The 15405-nt window shown below is 37.6% G+C and overlaps 2 protein-coding genes across 22 annotated transcripts in view; one reads left to right on the top strand and one right to left on the bottom strand.

The window, feature by feature from the left end:
• Positions 1-8846, top strand: part of Ncor1 (nuclear receptor corepressor 1) — a 154183-nt gene extending 145337 nt beyond the window's left edge. For 12 of the 14 annotated variants that reach the window (XM_019205709.2, XM_033762759.1, XM_010611539.3 and 9 more), the window contains 4 exons: positions 3371-3424; positions 3864-4085; positions 5637-5816; positions 7417-8846. In XM_019205709.2, the coding sequence (XP_019061254.1) occupies positions 3371-3424; positions 3864-4085; positions 5637-5816; positions 7417-7604 (644 nt within the window). In that variant the 3' untranslated portion in view covers positions 7605-8846. The remainder of the gene's footprint in view (positions 1-3370; positions 3425-3863; positions 4086-5636; positions 5817-7416) is intronic. The other 2 variants (XM_033762761.1, XM_033762758.1) reach the window with 1 other exon arrangement.
• The window catches only part of Ttc19 (tetratricopeptide repeat domain 19), a 37008-nt gene that overhangs the window by 4640 nt on the left and 16963 nt on the right, over positions 1-15405 (bottom strand). For 3 of the 8 annotated variants that reach the window (XM_010611642.3, XM_033762762.1, XM_010611616.3), the window contains 3 exons: positions 13949-14103; positions 12591-12753; positions 10184-11784 (listed from right to left, as the gene is read on the bottom strand). In XM_010611642.3, coding sequence (XP_010609944.1) covers positions 11654-11784; positions 12591-12753; positions 13949-14103 — 449 coding nt within the window. In that variant the 3' untranslated portion in view covers positions 10184-11653. The other 5 variants (XR_004516933.1, XR_004516932.1, XM_033762764.1 and 2 more) reach the window with 5 other exon arrangements.

Genomic DNA, 15405 nt, shown 5'->3' with positions numbered 1-15405 from the left:
TTTTTTTTTTTTTTTTTTTTTTTTTGGTACCGAGGATTGAACATGGGTCCTTGTGCTTGCGAGGCAGACAACAAAGAATTTTAAAGAGAAGTAGTAACAGATGATCTCAAAAGATAATATTTTAGAGTATCATAATTGCTTTCAGGCTTATAGATAAGATGTACTTAAAAAAATATCATTAGAGAGTTTCTTGTCTGGTCTTCCAAGAGTTTCATGTATTATTTACACTCCTCAAATGTCACCACAGTAAGAACATAGTGCCTTCATTTTCAAATTATCTCACAACTCAAAGATGAATCCATCAAAGCATGGAAATGTATAGATTTAAAGTAGTTATCAGGAACTGTTTGAGCTTGGTGTGGTTTATGCTCATCATCATCATCTTTTTTTTTTCTCCCCATACTGGAGATTGAACTCGGGACCTTTCGCTTGCGAGGCAGGCAGTGCTCATCTTAGTTTTTGGCTTGCCCTTCTACTGAGAAGTAAATCAGTTCCTGGTGGGAGATGCCATGTGCATGCTAAAGAAGCCTACTTTATAATGCTTCTTTTACCTAGTGTTTTGTGTTTTCTTTCACAGAAGCTCTCATTGACTCAGCAATCTTTGAGTTGAGGGATGGACTCTGCTCCCTAAATGTACAATGAAAAAACTACTACTTTAAGGGGAGATAAAGTGTAATTAAAACTAACACAACTTATTTAAAGTCTAGTATTTTTGTAATCACTCCACTTATGAAATGGGAAATTTGTTTTAAAGAACTAGTGAGCTCCTGGGACCTCAGAGCACCATTTGGTCCTCAGTGAGAAACTGAATGTAAGAGATCAAAGCTATTAGCAACCAAGATAGTTTTGCTTCAAAGAACTGTGTCTCAATTCAGTTAATGAGTTTATTCTTTTAAAACCATACTACATGAAAACTATTTGATCTCCGTAGCAACTGACATAGTGACTCATTTACCTGTTTCAGAAATGCACTACTTTTTTTTTACATGCTGCATTCTCCTATTTTTGTTTTGTTTTGGGTTTTTTCTCTCTACCTTTTTGGCCATTTCTTCAGTCTTAGAAGTTTGGTCTTGCTCTGCCTAGCTCTTGATTGTTGTTCCCAGGGTTCTCTTTGCCCTTTATCTTCTGAGTCCATTTCATCCACGTGGGATGCTTAAACTGTCACTTTCATGCTAAAAACTCTCAAGTTTCTGTCTGGGTTCTAGCTTTTCCTATTAAGTTGTGCTTAGTATGTACCATTGCAGATCTTGTTTTTTTCTTAAACAGCTTTCTATCTCCTTAAATGTCTGCTTCCTCCCTGTTACCTTTTTATACCACCCATCACTTTCTTGGCTGCCTCTGTGAAATCCGCCTTCTAAAGAGTTCTTAGATGTCTACCTTTCCTTCTCCATTCTGAGTAATACCACATTCTTTTTTTTTTTTTAAGCTGTATTAGGTTTTTTGTTTTTTGAGACAGGGTCTCAACTATGAGTTGAGACTGACCTGGAACTCACTATGTAGCCCAGGCTGGTCTCAAACTCACAGTAATCCTGCCTCAGCCTCCCCAGTGCTGGGATTACAGGCGTGAGCCACCACGCCCGTCTTGTATTAGTATTTTAACTATACATATTTTTTAAAATTTGCATTAAATGCACATCTTGTAAAATGAACTCTTATAAAAGAGCCTATAAAGACAGACTGAGCCAACATTTGGCATTTGATACTTCATTAGCTTTGACTTTATTCCCTTCCCAAATAAAAAATTAAAGAGGATAGCAAGCTATTTACAAAATGACATTTAATTGTGTTGATCAGACTGACATTCTAAACATCTTCTTCAGTGCAGCAGCTCTCGTCTATCCTAGCATAACACTTCTCCACTGCCTTTTCAGTACCTTCATGAATACCGCATTCTCTTAAACTAGGGGTCCTCAAACTTTAATACACACCAGTCAGTTGAGTGCGTATTACATATGTGAATTACAGTACTTCCATGAATGTAGAAATTCTGTATTTTTACCAAGTTAACCCAGGTGATTATGATTTGCATGGGTTCAGAAAATGTTAAATGCTGATACATTCTGAGTAAAAGTGTATTATCATTAGTTGAACTATATGAAATTCTCTACATCTGACCATTTCTAATTAAAAAAAATTTTTTTAAGCCAGGCATGGTGGCACACACCTGTAATCCCAGCACTTTGGGATGCTAAGGCAATCGGATCTCAAATTCAACTCCAGCCTAGAAAACTGAGCAATTCATCAAGAAGATCTGTCTTAACTAAAAAATTATTTTTTAAAAAGGGCTGAGGATATAGCTCAGTGTGAAGGCCCTGGGTCTAATCCCCAGTGTTGTTTTTAAAAAGTAATTTTAAGATTTAACCAATAACAGCTCAGTGAATATTTGTCAAATAAACAAATGAATTTTATCCCACAAACTCTTTGAAAACTATAAGGCTGAAGTATTTGAGGTTTAGCTTATTTACTGTGTTATCTGGCCCATAAGTAAGACTGTCACCCATAAGTCATTGTTTTATAGGTCTCCCTGGAGACTTTTCTCCTCTTCCTCTTGTCAGTTTCAAATCTACTTGATAACAAAAAGCTTCTGGGCACACTTGTTCTCCCTCTTCACAGATGGCTGTCATCCCTAGGCTAAGAGTCAGTCCTGCTGTCTTACCTCATCCATGGGTTGTCATTTGTTTAGGCACTCGCTTATTTCCTTTGTTCTTTTTTCCATTTAAAATTTTAAGCAACAAGTTGGAAGCCATAGAAACACTGTTTATGTACCCAGATTCCTTCCCCTCCTGGCACAAAATGCTTTGTAAATAGTTACCAGGTCACCTGCTGTTTTCATTCAAACTGCAAATTGCAAATTACAAGTTTTACAGCAGGACTAAAACAATCAAGAGGCAGCATCTTTTGTCTTATCCAGGGAATATTCTGAGACTGTAATAATTTCCAATTATCCATAGTAGGGAAACACAGTCCTTTTCATACTGTATACTAACATGGCTTTCCCCTGGCTCTAATCTCAGGCTGCTTAAATCCTACTGGTATTTTTAGGGTTCAAGTTAGAAGCTTAGTTTTCTTTTTTACTAGGAAGCCAAGATTCTTCTTTTGAGGCTGATTTTTTTTTTCTGTTTATTTTCTCCGATAGTGCAAAGTCTCTTTCCCTTTGTGAGTTTGTTTTGTGTTTTCTGCTGCGCCTAATTTTTTGTTTCCCAAATTCCTTTTTAAAAGAAAAGTGATTTCATTTTCTCTGCATAACAGATGTAAAATAAAGGTTAAGATCATGGAAAATAAAAAGGTTCATTTTACTGTAGTAATTTTTTTTGAAACTTTATCAACATATACGATTATCTGTTAACTTAAATGTATGTTTAAATATTAGCAGCTGCTCAGCCAGGAACTGAGATCTTCAATCTTCCAGCAGTTACTACATCAGGTAAGACTCAGAATATGTCATTTATCAGTATGGATAGTGAATTCAACAAGTAAAGTACTGACTACATACCAGGAGACTGTTCTAGTATGTAAAAGTGAATAATTTAGTCAGGGGAAGAGTCAATAGCACAGAAGGGAACTGAAATTCAATAAACACTGAAAGATAAATGAACAGAGAATCAAAACTGTTAAAGAACAGTGCAGACACTACAGACCTGAAGAAAGCAATAAATTAAGTAACTAACAGAAGTATGGGTGACTGATGCGCAAAGGAGGCAGATTTCCTTGTGTTACCTGTGGATGGAGATTGCCTCTGTGTTGGCCCTCATTGGTATTCTAGGCACCTTGATTCAGTGGGCTGGAAGGGTGTATGCAGTCTGCTCTTCATTTCCCTGTATCCTGATGTGCCTCTGGAAACAAGCAGAAATGTACTCTTCCAGGCGCAGTTAGCTCTAGAAGCCATTCTTTTGCTGATCCTGCCAGTAATCTCGGCCTAGAAGACATTATCAGGAAGGCTCTCATGGGAAGCTTTGATGACAAAGTCGAGGATCATGGAGTTGTCATTTCTCAGTCTATGGGAGTAGTACCTGGTAGTGCCAGCACTTCACTTGTGACCAGCAGTGAGGCACGGAGGGATGAAGGGGACCCATCACCTCACTCAGGTAAAATTTTCATTTTAGTGTTCTGCTTCCTTTCCTGAGGAAAGCCACCTTATTTGCCAAATTCTGATGCACCACTGAAAGATTCCATTTGTCTTCAAGGGTTCAGAGACACCTCTAAGTTTTAGTTCCTTTTAAATTAAAAAAAAAAATGTTTACTTGCTCAGACATTGTAATAACAGAAATAAAATAAAGATTTTTACCCTGAATATCACCTTCCTGGCATCAAATTTTAATTTTGTTTGTTATCTAGTTTACTCATATATTGTAACAGTACAAGTATAATTTCATTGTTTTTTTAATAAAAGTGACTTAGGACTGTAATAAAAAATGATAAGCTTAGTATAATTTTGGGGGGAAGTGGGTACTGGGGATCGAACTCAGGACCTTATGCTTGCAAGGCAGGCTATGGCACCACTGAGCTAAACTCCAGCCCAGTTTAGTATAATTTCTACCCTTAAAAGAAGGAAATCATGACACCCAGTCCATGTGATCACATCACCCAGAAAACTGTGCTACCTTGGGATAAGCAACATTCCAGAGGGGCTCTGTGTAGACACAGATAAAAAAATACTAGAGTCTGATCATTTTAACTTTCTGCTAAAACCAAGAATACAGAAAACCTTTATTTTTAATGTTTATATGTGCTCTTTTTTCTTAATCTTTTAAGAATTACTGTCTTTTCTACCTAAATTACCCGAAGGTCAATAATGTTTGGTTTTTAGGGTTATTTTCTTTTGTTGTCATTGAAAGATCTCACTATGTCATGTAAAATAATGAGATTAGAAGTTACTTTTTAAAAAAATTGATATGGGGGCTGGGAATTTAGCTCAGTGGTTCCACTGCCTGCTTCGCAAGCACAAGGACCCAAGTTTGATCCCCGGTACCAAAAAAATCAATCAATCAATCTACATGTAACTTGAAAGCTATCAATTTAAATGCTGTCCTAAAAAACAAGTATTTCCCCCTTCTTGATCTTATGGATTTGAAGTGTGTTGTTTAGACTATAATAACTGGTGACTGTCATGGAATTACAATGATACTGGTTGTATAGGATGTGGGACATGCTGATGCTGTTCTCCTGGGGCTGAGGAAAAATTCTTCTGCTGACCTGGGCTCTCATCTCATTTGAGACCTTTAATGTTTGTCCTATAACTCAATCAAGGGTATCTAATGTCTTTGAGCCTTATGAATTAAACAGAACCTAGGAAGATATAAAGGGCCACCAAAACTGCTGATGTGTTGCTGCTAAAACAGTATATTAATTCCTCTGCTTACCTTGGACTTGGGAGATAATTTATAAGAGAGTAGGAAGGTAGTAAGGATTTAAGATTTTGTCAGCCTTCTTTCTTTTTCATGTTTCAGGATTTCTATATCCTCGGTTCCCCCATTTTTAAGTTTTATGGCATGAAGACACGCCTCTTTGTTTTGGTTGTCTTAAGTGAAACTCTGGCTTTTAAATAGTATTATTTCATTAGGTACTAGGATCTGCAGTCTTCACACTATCATTCTGACTTTTTCACTTAGTGTAATTTAACTTGAATTTTACTTTAGGAGGCATCTGCAAACCAAAGCTCATCAGCAAGTCCAGCAACAGGAAGTCTAAGTCCCCCATTCCTGGACAGGGCTACCTGGGAGCTGAGCGACCCTCCTCTGTCTCCTCCGTTCACTCAGAGGGTGATTACCACAGGCAGACACCAGGGTGGGCCTGGGAGGACAGGCCTTCTTCTACAGGTGAGAAGCTAGGTTTATCTGGTAGAAAATGAGACTTAAAGTAATTTGTATGAACATTTTATCACTTCCTCAAAAAATCAGTATTGTTATTCCCATCTCTGTATCATTTAATAGGTCCTGTGTTACAGAATAGAAATTGAATGCATATAATCATCTAACGTTTTAATGCAAGTTCTGACATAGAGCTATGAAAAAGTAATCTTATTTATTCTCCTTACTTCTGTATTATGTGTGTTGGTAACCAAAATTTACTGTTTCCAAAGCAGTAGTCTAAAGGAATAGCACCTAAATGTTAAATACTACTCCTGAGGCAACTTTACCTTTAGCCTTTCATATGGACATTCTTAGAGAAGGCACTTGGAAAATACCAAAAAATCAAAATCAGAAATAGAAAAGTTTTAAAAAGTCATCTGTCTGGGGGGTCACTATATTTTCCATGTTGTGCCTTTTTATAAACTTACAACTGTGATAATGATAGATTTTAATAAAACTAAGATATTTAATAAGAATTTCAGAATTTTTTTTTTCTTTTTTCTGTTACCAGGGATTGAACTCAGGACCTTGTGGTTTGCAAGGCAGGCACAGTGCCACTGAACTAAATCCCCAGCCCAGGGTTTCTGAGAATTGTATGTTATCCTTTTCTTAGCAGGTTAAACACACATAAATGTTATACACAGAAAAAATCTATACTGTCTCTTCTCCCTTACAACATAAAAATAAGCTGGGTATGGTGGTACACACCTATAATCCTGGCATTCAGGAGGCTCAGGCAAGAGGATCACTGCGAATTGGAGGCCAATCTAGGCTACATAATGAGTTCAAGGCCAGCCTGAGCTACATAACGAGACACCTGTCTCAAAAAAAACAAAAGATATAATTCATATATCAGTACAGTTTAAGACTTTTCCCTTATAAAATTTTCATGCCACATGAAAATCAATGTGTATTAGTCTATTGCTGCTTCTCTAATTAATCTTAGTAAAGGCGGTATTATGAGACCACACAGGAGATTGTTTGAGAAAATGGCTTTATGGTTTTAGTTTTTTAAGCTATAGAAGGTGTTCTGAGGACAATATAACCATGTAGAAATCCACAAAAGGCAGCAGTGCTCATTTGTCCCACTTGTAGATCTTATTCATTGAGATTCTGTAGATGACACACATCTTGCTGCCTCTTCTCTGCTGAAATTCCTCGTTACTTGTCCCCTCACCTTCTGAAAACTGTATTACTCCATTTGTTGTATAAAGCCAAGAAATTACTTAGTGTAACCAGACTTTACTTCGGTTACAGTGTAATATTCCATAGTTCCCCTTAGTGTTGGTGGTTCAGTGGTGAGCGTAGCTGCCTTCCATAGTTTCACTAAGTCTAGCCCTGGGATTTTCTCTTGTGCACTCAACAACTCTCTCTCATTTGCTTATTCAGTATAATTTGTCCTTTATAAACCAGGAAAGTGGTGAAACCTTGGCCCTTCTATGGTGTATTAACTTTTGTTTTTGTTGTGTTACACAAACATTTTGTGCTATCCCATCCTGTAATGCTTGGATTAGATGAAACGGCAGGTGTGCTTGTAACACTGAAAACCTAATTTTCCTTTTGTCAGGCTCAACTCAGTTTCCCTACAACCCTCTGACCATGCGGATGCTCAGCAGTACGCCACCAACACCAATCGCATGTGCCCCCTCTGCCGTGAACCAGCCAGCCCCTCACCAACAGACCCGGATCTGGGAGCGGGAGCCCGCCCCTCTGCTCTCTGCACAGTATGAGACGCTGTCAGATAGTGACGAGTGAACTGCACAGAAAGGGGAATTGGGGGCAGGGCCCAGAGAAAGCTCCAGTTTCTGGTTGTTTCATTTTAATTACAGGTCAAAACCCAGCCTTCCTGTGACTGTGCCCAAAGACTTTTCAGAAGATCCAGGGACACAGAGATGAAGAAATGATGAAAATTCATTTGGAAGAAAACAAAAACCTGCCTTTGATACAGGCAATTCAGTGGATTATAATAATAGTGGAGGGTTGAAATGTAGAATTTTTAAAAAGTGGACAATTCCTGTTCTTACATCTGTTTGTAAAGAAAAAAAAAAATCACTCTTCTGTAAATAGATGACCTTTTTGCAGTGTATCCCCTTGCTGTAGTACTTGGTGTACTTATGTTCAAATCAGCGCATCAACATTGGGGGTAATTTTTAAAAATCTTTTTAACCCTTGCCTTCTAAACAACCTCATACAGCCCATTTATATAATGCTGGCTGTCACGGGCATTGTACTTTGATCTGATTTTCTTTCTCTTAAATTCAGCTTCCCAGTGATGTTTAAAATCTTGTGAAAATGTTTAATTTTTTACACAGACCCTGATATAAAACCTGTACATTAGGGTCAAAAGGTAGGAGCAATGAAATTCTGCCATATTGTAAATTTCCAGTGTAGGCTTTAATTTTTTTTCATTAGTAGCACTGAAAAAATACTATTGCATGGGTATGTTATACTTGTTTTTAAAGTTTTAAAGGCTTATTTGAGGCATACCTCACTGTTATGCACACTGGTAATTTAACCATGCCCCTAAATACTCCTTCTGCATTTGATGCAGCCCAACAAAGCTTTTGTTTTGAAATAAATAACTGCCCTGTCTATAGCTACAGAAGATTGTGACTTAAGACTCTTGGTGTCTCAGGTTTCAAAGGAAAAACAATTTTTCTTCAATTTGACATATATAATTGGTTAAAAGAATGATCTATATATATCTGTCTTTTTGACTTGTTTTGGTACTGCATCCTGAACAAATCTTTCCCACCTCTGTCCGCGCCTACTTCAGGAGTTTACTGTTAATGTTTTCACTTCACAGATCTGCAAGGTGCAAATAATGTAAAAGATTGAATTCTAACCTAACTGTGGTACGGGGGTAAGTTTTATCCCTCATTAAGATTTGCTGAATTTTCAGGGTTTTTTTTCCATATACTTAGTTACTAACAATTTTGGGAGAATGCCACTCATAACTGGAAGAGGGGAAAAAGAGGTCTCTCAGGATGATAAAAACTAGCACTTTACAGATTTTCAAGTAAGCCAAAACCTCTAAACAAAAGTACTCAAGCTTCTTAAGGAAGCAGTTCTACAATTAATCACTGACTGACACCCTATCACTAGCAGCACCGGTGTCTAATTCCTGTTTTACAGATGAAGATAGGTTTAATAATGCTTTCCTCATCTAATTCAGTAAATGACAAACACAGGCCATTGCCCGTGTTTGTCTAGTCAAGGCCTTCATGCTTGTCACTGTTCTGCTCTTGTGCACTTGAGGTCCTCAAAGCAAACTTTAGATCAGAGTTGGTGGTCAGAGTTCCTATTATTTGGAAAGTTACTACCTTTCTAGTAATATTTACAAGTATAATTATAACATGAATGAAAAGTGATGACTAAATGTTCTAAACAGTTTTCTCCTCAGTTTTTTTCAGGTACCAGTAATATTCTAGAACTTAATTGCTAACTGACCCCAAAAAGTCCAGTATTATTTTTCTATAACCCTGAGTGTCTTAATCTATTTAGAGTCAGACTAGAGCCTGACTTGTTATTTTTGCAGTTCTAGTTGAGGGACCCCAAGGTGAGCGGATGCTAACAACCACTCACTACTCCACCCTCATCACAGCACTTGTGTGATTACTTCACCTACCATCACTTAGAGAAGAAATTTCAGAGTAGGAGATAAAATCCAGTATCACTTCTTAGTTAAAAGTGATGAAAGGTCAGAATTCTCGTACGGCTTCCTTATGGAAAAACTGAGAGAGGTGGAAGTTCATCTCAACATGATGCCAACTGCAAATATAGCTCTGACAGTGGCTGATGACTTGTGAAGCCAGCTGCAAACAAAGGCATGACTGTGCAGGCTTAGATTCAGTATTCTGATGCTGTATCTTTAGGCCTAACTTTTTAGCACCAAGAACTAAACTAAGGTCTTCCAATCCTACTCATAGAAATATTATGACAGCCAATTTTCCAGTGCATGTTTACAGTTGAGAATTTCATAAATGCTTTAATTTTGGAATGTTGATTGATTCTACTTTAAATATTTATGCCCTGAAAACTCCAGAGACAGTACAGAAATTTACGCTATTTTAAACATTTTAATTCAAACCAGTAAAGGAGATCAGTGCTCCTTTTGCTTCACTACCATGTTTTACACCAGTGCAAATGAACTTCATTGAGAATACCTACATGCAGAGACTGTCTTTTTTGAAAACTACTAGTTTTTCCAGAAGTGGGACCATGAGCTATTTCATTGTGGAGGACTAAAAGCTCTTAAATAAAACATGGAGTTTTAACCTAACTTTTAGTACCCTTGCAATTGTGAAAAAGTAAAAACATTCTCAATACACAAGGTGAGTGGTTGACAATTTTTTTTAAATCAATAAAGAAGACTGGGTTGCACTGAAAATCTAATCATCTCTCAGATTTAGATTTGATTGATGGAATTAGCTGGGTGGTAAGTAATAAGCCTAGACAGAAAGAAAGAAATTTGTATCTGCAAAATACAAAACTCTATTTCTAGTCTAACCCTTAAGGATTTGAATCTCAAGGTTTCTATTTTGTTTTTATTAACTTCATTATTTTTCTATGAGTAACCCAAAGATTACTGGAATGCATACAGTGTTATAGAGTTTCTAGTTTATTATGAAAAGCTTCTTCAGTATATACATAAGAACCAAAAATAGCAGTTTACCAATTCCACCTTCCCAACACACACAGGCATATCAACAATATTAGTGTTCCTTCGCAGTACCTAGAAAAACTGTCTCCCCGCTACCCCCAAACAAATAGCTAGCTGCAAGACTGAAGTAAGAGCATCAATATGTGTCTTGTATTTACATATTTTGAGGCAGTGTGATAAATCTCTCTCAACATAGTAGTCTATTCATTTAAAAGTCATATCACCAGATTCCTTCCCCCATGGCTAAGAAAAAAATCTTGTTTATTCCTCACTTGTAGGTGAGGATACTGAGATTCGAAAAATCAGAAAGCCAGGACTAACTAACTAGGATCCAGGACAATGGTTCTACTATACCAGCAACACACATCAGAATTACTGGTTTTTAAATCTACACTTGTAAAACCCTAATTTAAGTCAGAGGTCTAAGTATAATCCAGGTGTATCTTTAAAGAGGACTGCTTGTTGACCACAGAATGCTCAGAGAGTATTGACAAGCAAGAGGTTATTACATCATTACTCCCCACCACCACGTTTAATAGCTAAATAAAACCAGGCACATAGTTCACTTTTATTAATAACCAAGTGGGTACTATATTCACAAGTGCCAATGTTCACTTTAAAACTTTACGTAGAGTGCTGGTGGCAGTGCTCCTTTATGCATTAAATCTCACACTACGCTTTGTGAAATAGTTTGTAATAGAAATAACTCACCATAATCCCCCTCTGCCATAAGATAAGTAGCTTGGTCTGCCAGATATTGAAGAGAAGAAAGGGCAGTAAATCAGTGAACCAAAATCTTAGAGATAACCAAGTATAATTACCATACCCAAAGGATAACTGGCCCATCTCAAATCTAATTAGACTAGCATGAACACCACCTCATCATGTTACAACAGAAACCATCACTTAACATCAGTCCTTAGATGTCACAATTAATTGGGTCAGTTATTTTTCCTTTAAAAACAAAACTGGTAGTGTATACAACTTGTCCTTCACCAAGGTTATACGGAGGAAAACCAAATATCAAGAACAAAGGATTTACACGATTGATTTGGGTGCCACAGACATTGGAATAACTATTCCTGTTGTTTACCAGAAATTATTCTCCCTACAACAAAAATAGATTTAGAGATTGATAAAGTTAAGTCAAAGATTTTTTTCTCAACAGCTCAGCCAATTCTTCCCTGATGTGCTGTATAGAAACCTCATCTCTTTTCAGCTCTGCTTGCTTCAGTGCTTCCTGGTAGATCTCTTTTGCTTGTGTGTATCGTTCTAAAATAACCCAAAGAAAAGGAAGAAGAAAATGTGTGTTTTCAAAGTAACTATGAAGAGAGAGTACTAATTAGGATACAGAATATAGGTCTAATTTGCTGTGTGCTTACTAAGTGATAGGCTGATCCTACTTCGTTTTAGCCCTATTTAACAAGCTGCCTTAGGTCAGATCTGACCCAGGTCGAAGAACTCCTAGCCACTGAGTGCTGTGGGATTCCTAACTGCCTTTTCTGAGATACACTGGGGCCTTCACTCAACCAGACAAGGACTTCACAGTGGTCTTCCATATAATAGCTGTCCATCCAGGGTTGCTGCAAATGATAGGTGAACATCTAAGCAGTATAGAGTAATGACACTCAGTCGCTGTAATGCCAGCTTTACCAGCACAGTGTGCAAAATGAATTGTAATGTGAGAACATATAGGAATCTATAAAGCACTATCAAAATAAGATAGTGGGCTGGAGATTTGGCTCAGTGGCATCCTGCCTGCCTGGCAAGCACAGGTCCTGAGTTTGATCCCCGGTACTGAAAAAAGTCAAAACAAAACAAACAAAAAGGAAATAAGATACTATCATTACAGAGTTTTCTTTAAACTATACAATTCATCAGGCTAGTACAGACATAGAAGTTAGGTGATTAAGGGAAATGGCTCTTCAACCTAACATTTCTATCTTCCTTCGACCAGCTTTTTGAATTTATGAGTTTCCTCATTGCCCCTTGCCCTCCCTAAACACCTTTTCACAAATTTATAAACCCAGTAACATCCCTTTATAAAACAAGTCAGTTAAGTTTCCTTTCCTACCTACCTCTGTGTATCAAAATTGCAGCTAGATTACTGAGTACCATGTGCAACTCAGGATGATTTATCTGTCTTGCCAGATCTGATGCTCTCTGCATATAAACATAGGCCTCATCAAAGTGGCCTTGTGCATCCAAGGTAGTAGCCAGGTCACTCATCAGCACAATTGTCTGCAGATTAAAAACAGAAACAACTAGGTTTTTCTTTAAGAATGCATCTACACAGAATGTTAATTTGACATTTGCTAAATTGTGAGTATACACAATTTTCATCTTTCCTAACATTCCATATAAGGTGAAGCGTGCCAGTCTTTAACAATTTGTAGACAGTTGCTATGCATTCAGTACAGGACAGTATTAATTCAACTCTCTGACAAATGATACAAATACAGAAACTAGGGACAGGGTGAGTATTATTAATCCAACTATTACAATAGAAGCACCAAATGAAAACTAAGAAGCTATAATATCTGACTGAGAGTTCAGCAATTTTGAGAAGCCAGCTTCCTAGCATCTGTCTGCAGAGTCTCACTGTATGATAACATCATTCCTGCTGGTGATCTTGAGGCTGATCAAAATACAAAGAAGCATCTATTTTATGAAGAGTCTCATTAAGAATATTTAAATTTTTGGTACAAAGACAAGCTTCCATACTTTACCCTCCACTTTTTGCCATCTGATTCTAGTACGTGGTGTTCTGAATTCTATGTTTGCCATCTTATCTTCACAAAAGTCCCCTTACCTTAGAGCACACTCAGTGAAATGTCCAAAATTCCTTCCCTGGAGGTCATTCATAGCTCAATCTTCCCAAACATTTCACGTTCAGCTCAGTTAAAATCTGTCTTATGTTGTGGCTGGAAGCATTCATGGGTAAAGTAATCCCCCCTCCTTACCTCTAAGAATTACTTTGATAGAAGAAAGTCAGATTTCAATTCAATGTATTTAGTTTCAACAAAGTTTTGCATGTTGTGTTTAAATTCTAAAATACTGCATCAGTTTTAAAATTTAATGCAGTCCCTCTTAACTCCCTTAACTCTGAAACAAGGGAGGGAAGGAAACTCACACATTAACCCGATTCTTTTAATGGAATGTCTGCAGAGTCCATTCAACACAGGCTCTATACTCTGAAGCTACAGAAGCACCAGGTGCTTGGTTAGACCTGCCTCACAGAAAGACTGGTCTCTTGTTCAAACCCTGAGTCATGCAATGGGTTCTGGGTAGACTGATTAGCAATCCCGAATCCTTATAACCTGAGTGCACGTGGGCTCCTGGTAACTGAATGGTCTAGGCTTGAGGATACACCCACTAATTTTGTTCCAGTAAGCGTGGAACTTCGGTTTCTCAAATCTGTCTTTTGCTTTGTTACCTGTGGGTGTCTTTCTCCTTGTATTTCTTCAGAAATCTGCAGAGCTTTTTCATACATCCTTTGTGCCTGTGATGGCTGTTTAGAAAATAGAAGGTATCGTGCACAGGCATCTAAGCACATGCCCAGGAGCAGGTGGGTATTAGCTTTTTCTTCCACTAAAAAGGAAATAAGAACATCGTGGGGATATAATAAGTATGTTACAGAAGAAGGCAAGACAAAGTTAGCCAACCAATCTCATCATTTTGGTTACAAGGATCCACAAATGTTTCAGGTCATTCCAACTGAATGACATGCTGGACTAGTTAAAAATCATGGAATTTCCCCACACACACTTTAAGTAGATTAATATTCCAAAGAGATGAAATGTGAAATTTATCAAAACAAAACAGATGAGGGGCCAGAGATTTAGCTCAGTAGCACTGCACCTGCCTTGCAAGCGCAGTCATGAGTTCAATCCGCAATACCAAAAAAAACCAAAAAACAAACAAAAGCCCAAAAGCACAAGTCGCTCAGTTGTAGAGTCAATGCCTAGCATGCACAGCCCTGGGTTCCATCTCCACACTGCCAAAAACAAACAAAACCTAGGTAAGTATAAGAATAAAGTGACAAGTGATTCTAGTAGAAAACTATTACTCCGGTTAGCAGGAATGGGAATTAACTAGAGTGGAAAGAAGACAGAAAGCATAATTAATGAGGCATAATTCTAGCTATATTTCTAAGAAGTGCCAGGTGTGGTGGCGCACACCTGTAATCCCAGAATTTGGCAGGCTGAGGCAGGAGGACTGCCATGAGTTTGAGGCCCACCTGGAATACATAGTGAGTTCAAGGCCACCCTGAGCTACACAGTAAGACCCTGTCTTAAAAAACCAAACATTACATTTTTTTCTAAGAATTTTTTTTTTTTGGACCAGGGATTCAACTCAGCACCTTGTGCTTGCAAGGCACGCACGGTGCCACTGAGCTAAATCCCTGGCCTCTAAGAAGTATTTTTTAAATACATTTAAATGTATAGAATATTCTGACCTCTACAAAAATAGAAAAATCTTGTTAAAAGCCGAAATAAAAGTGCACTATAACAGAACTTTCAGAAAATAAAAAGTCTCCATAAGAAAACTGTTAACAGGGCCCGGAATTTAGCTCAGTGGTTCTGCCACCTGCTTCTATTGAAGCATAATTCTTAAAACAATAATACAGAAACTACTAAAAGATAAATCAGACAGCTTAATAACAACTGACAATAAACTGAAGTTCTTTATATGAAGCTCCCAAAGAATCACTTGAACCTGGTAAAAGGGACACAGTTATATCTCAGACATATTTTTCAAGAATTATCTCTAGTTACAGAAAAACAGATCCACTAATGAAAAGTCAGTACATGAACCCAGGCATGGCAGCACATGGCTGTAATCCCAGTACTCTGGGAGACTGACACAAGAGTACCCAACTTGGGCCTTAGT

This window comes from Fukomys damarensis, unplaced genomic scaffold (genome assembly GCF_012274545.1).
Source record: "Fukomys damarensis isolate Sample0158 unplaced genomic scaffold, DMR_v1.0_HiC HiC_scaffold_13, whole genome shotgun sequence".
Classification (NCBI taxonomy): domain Eukaryota; kingdom Metazoa; phylum Chordata; class Mammalia; order Rodentia; family Bathyergidae; genus Fukomys; species Fukomys damarensis.
Note: the sequence above shows the minus strand (reverse complement) of the source record. Positions and strands in the feature narration are given on the sequence as shown.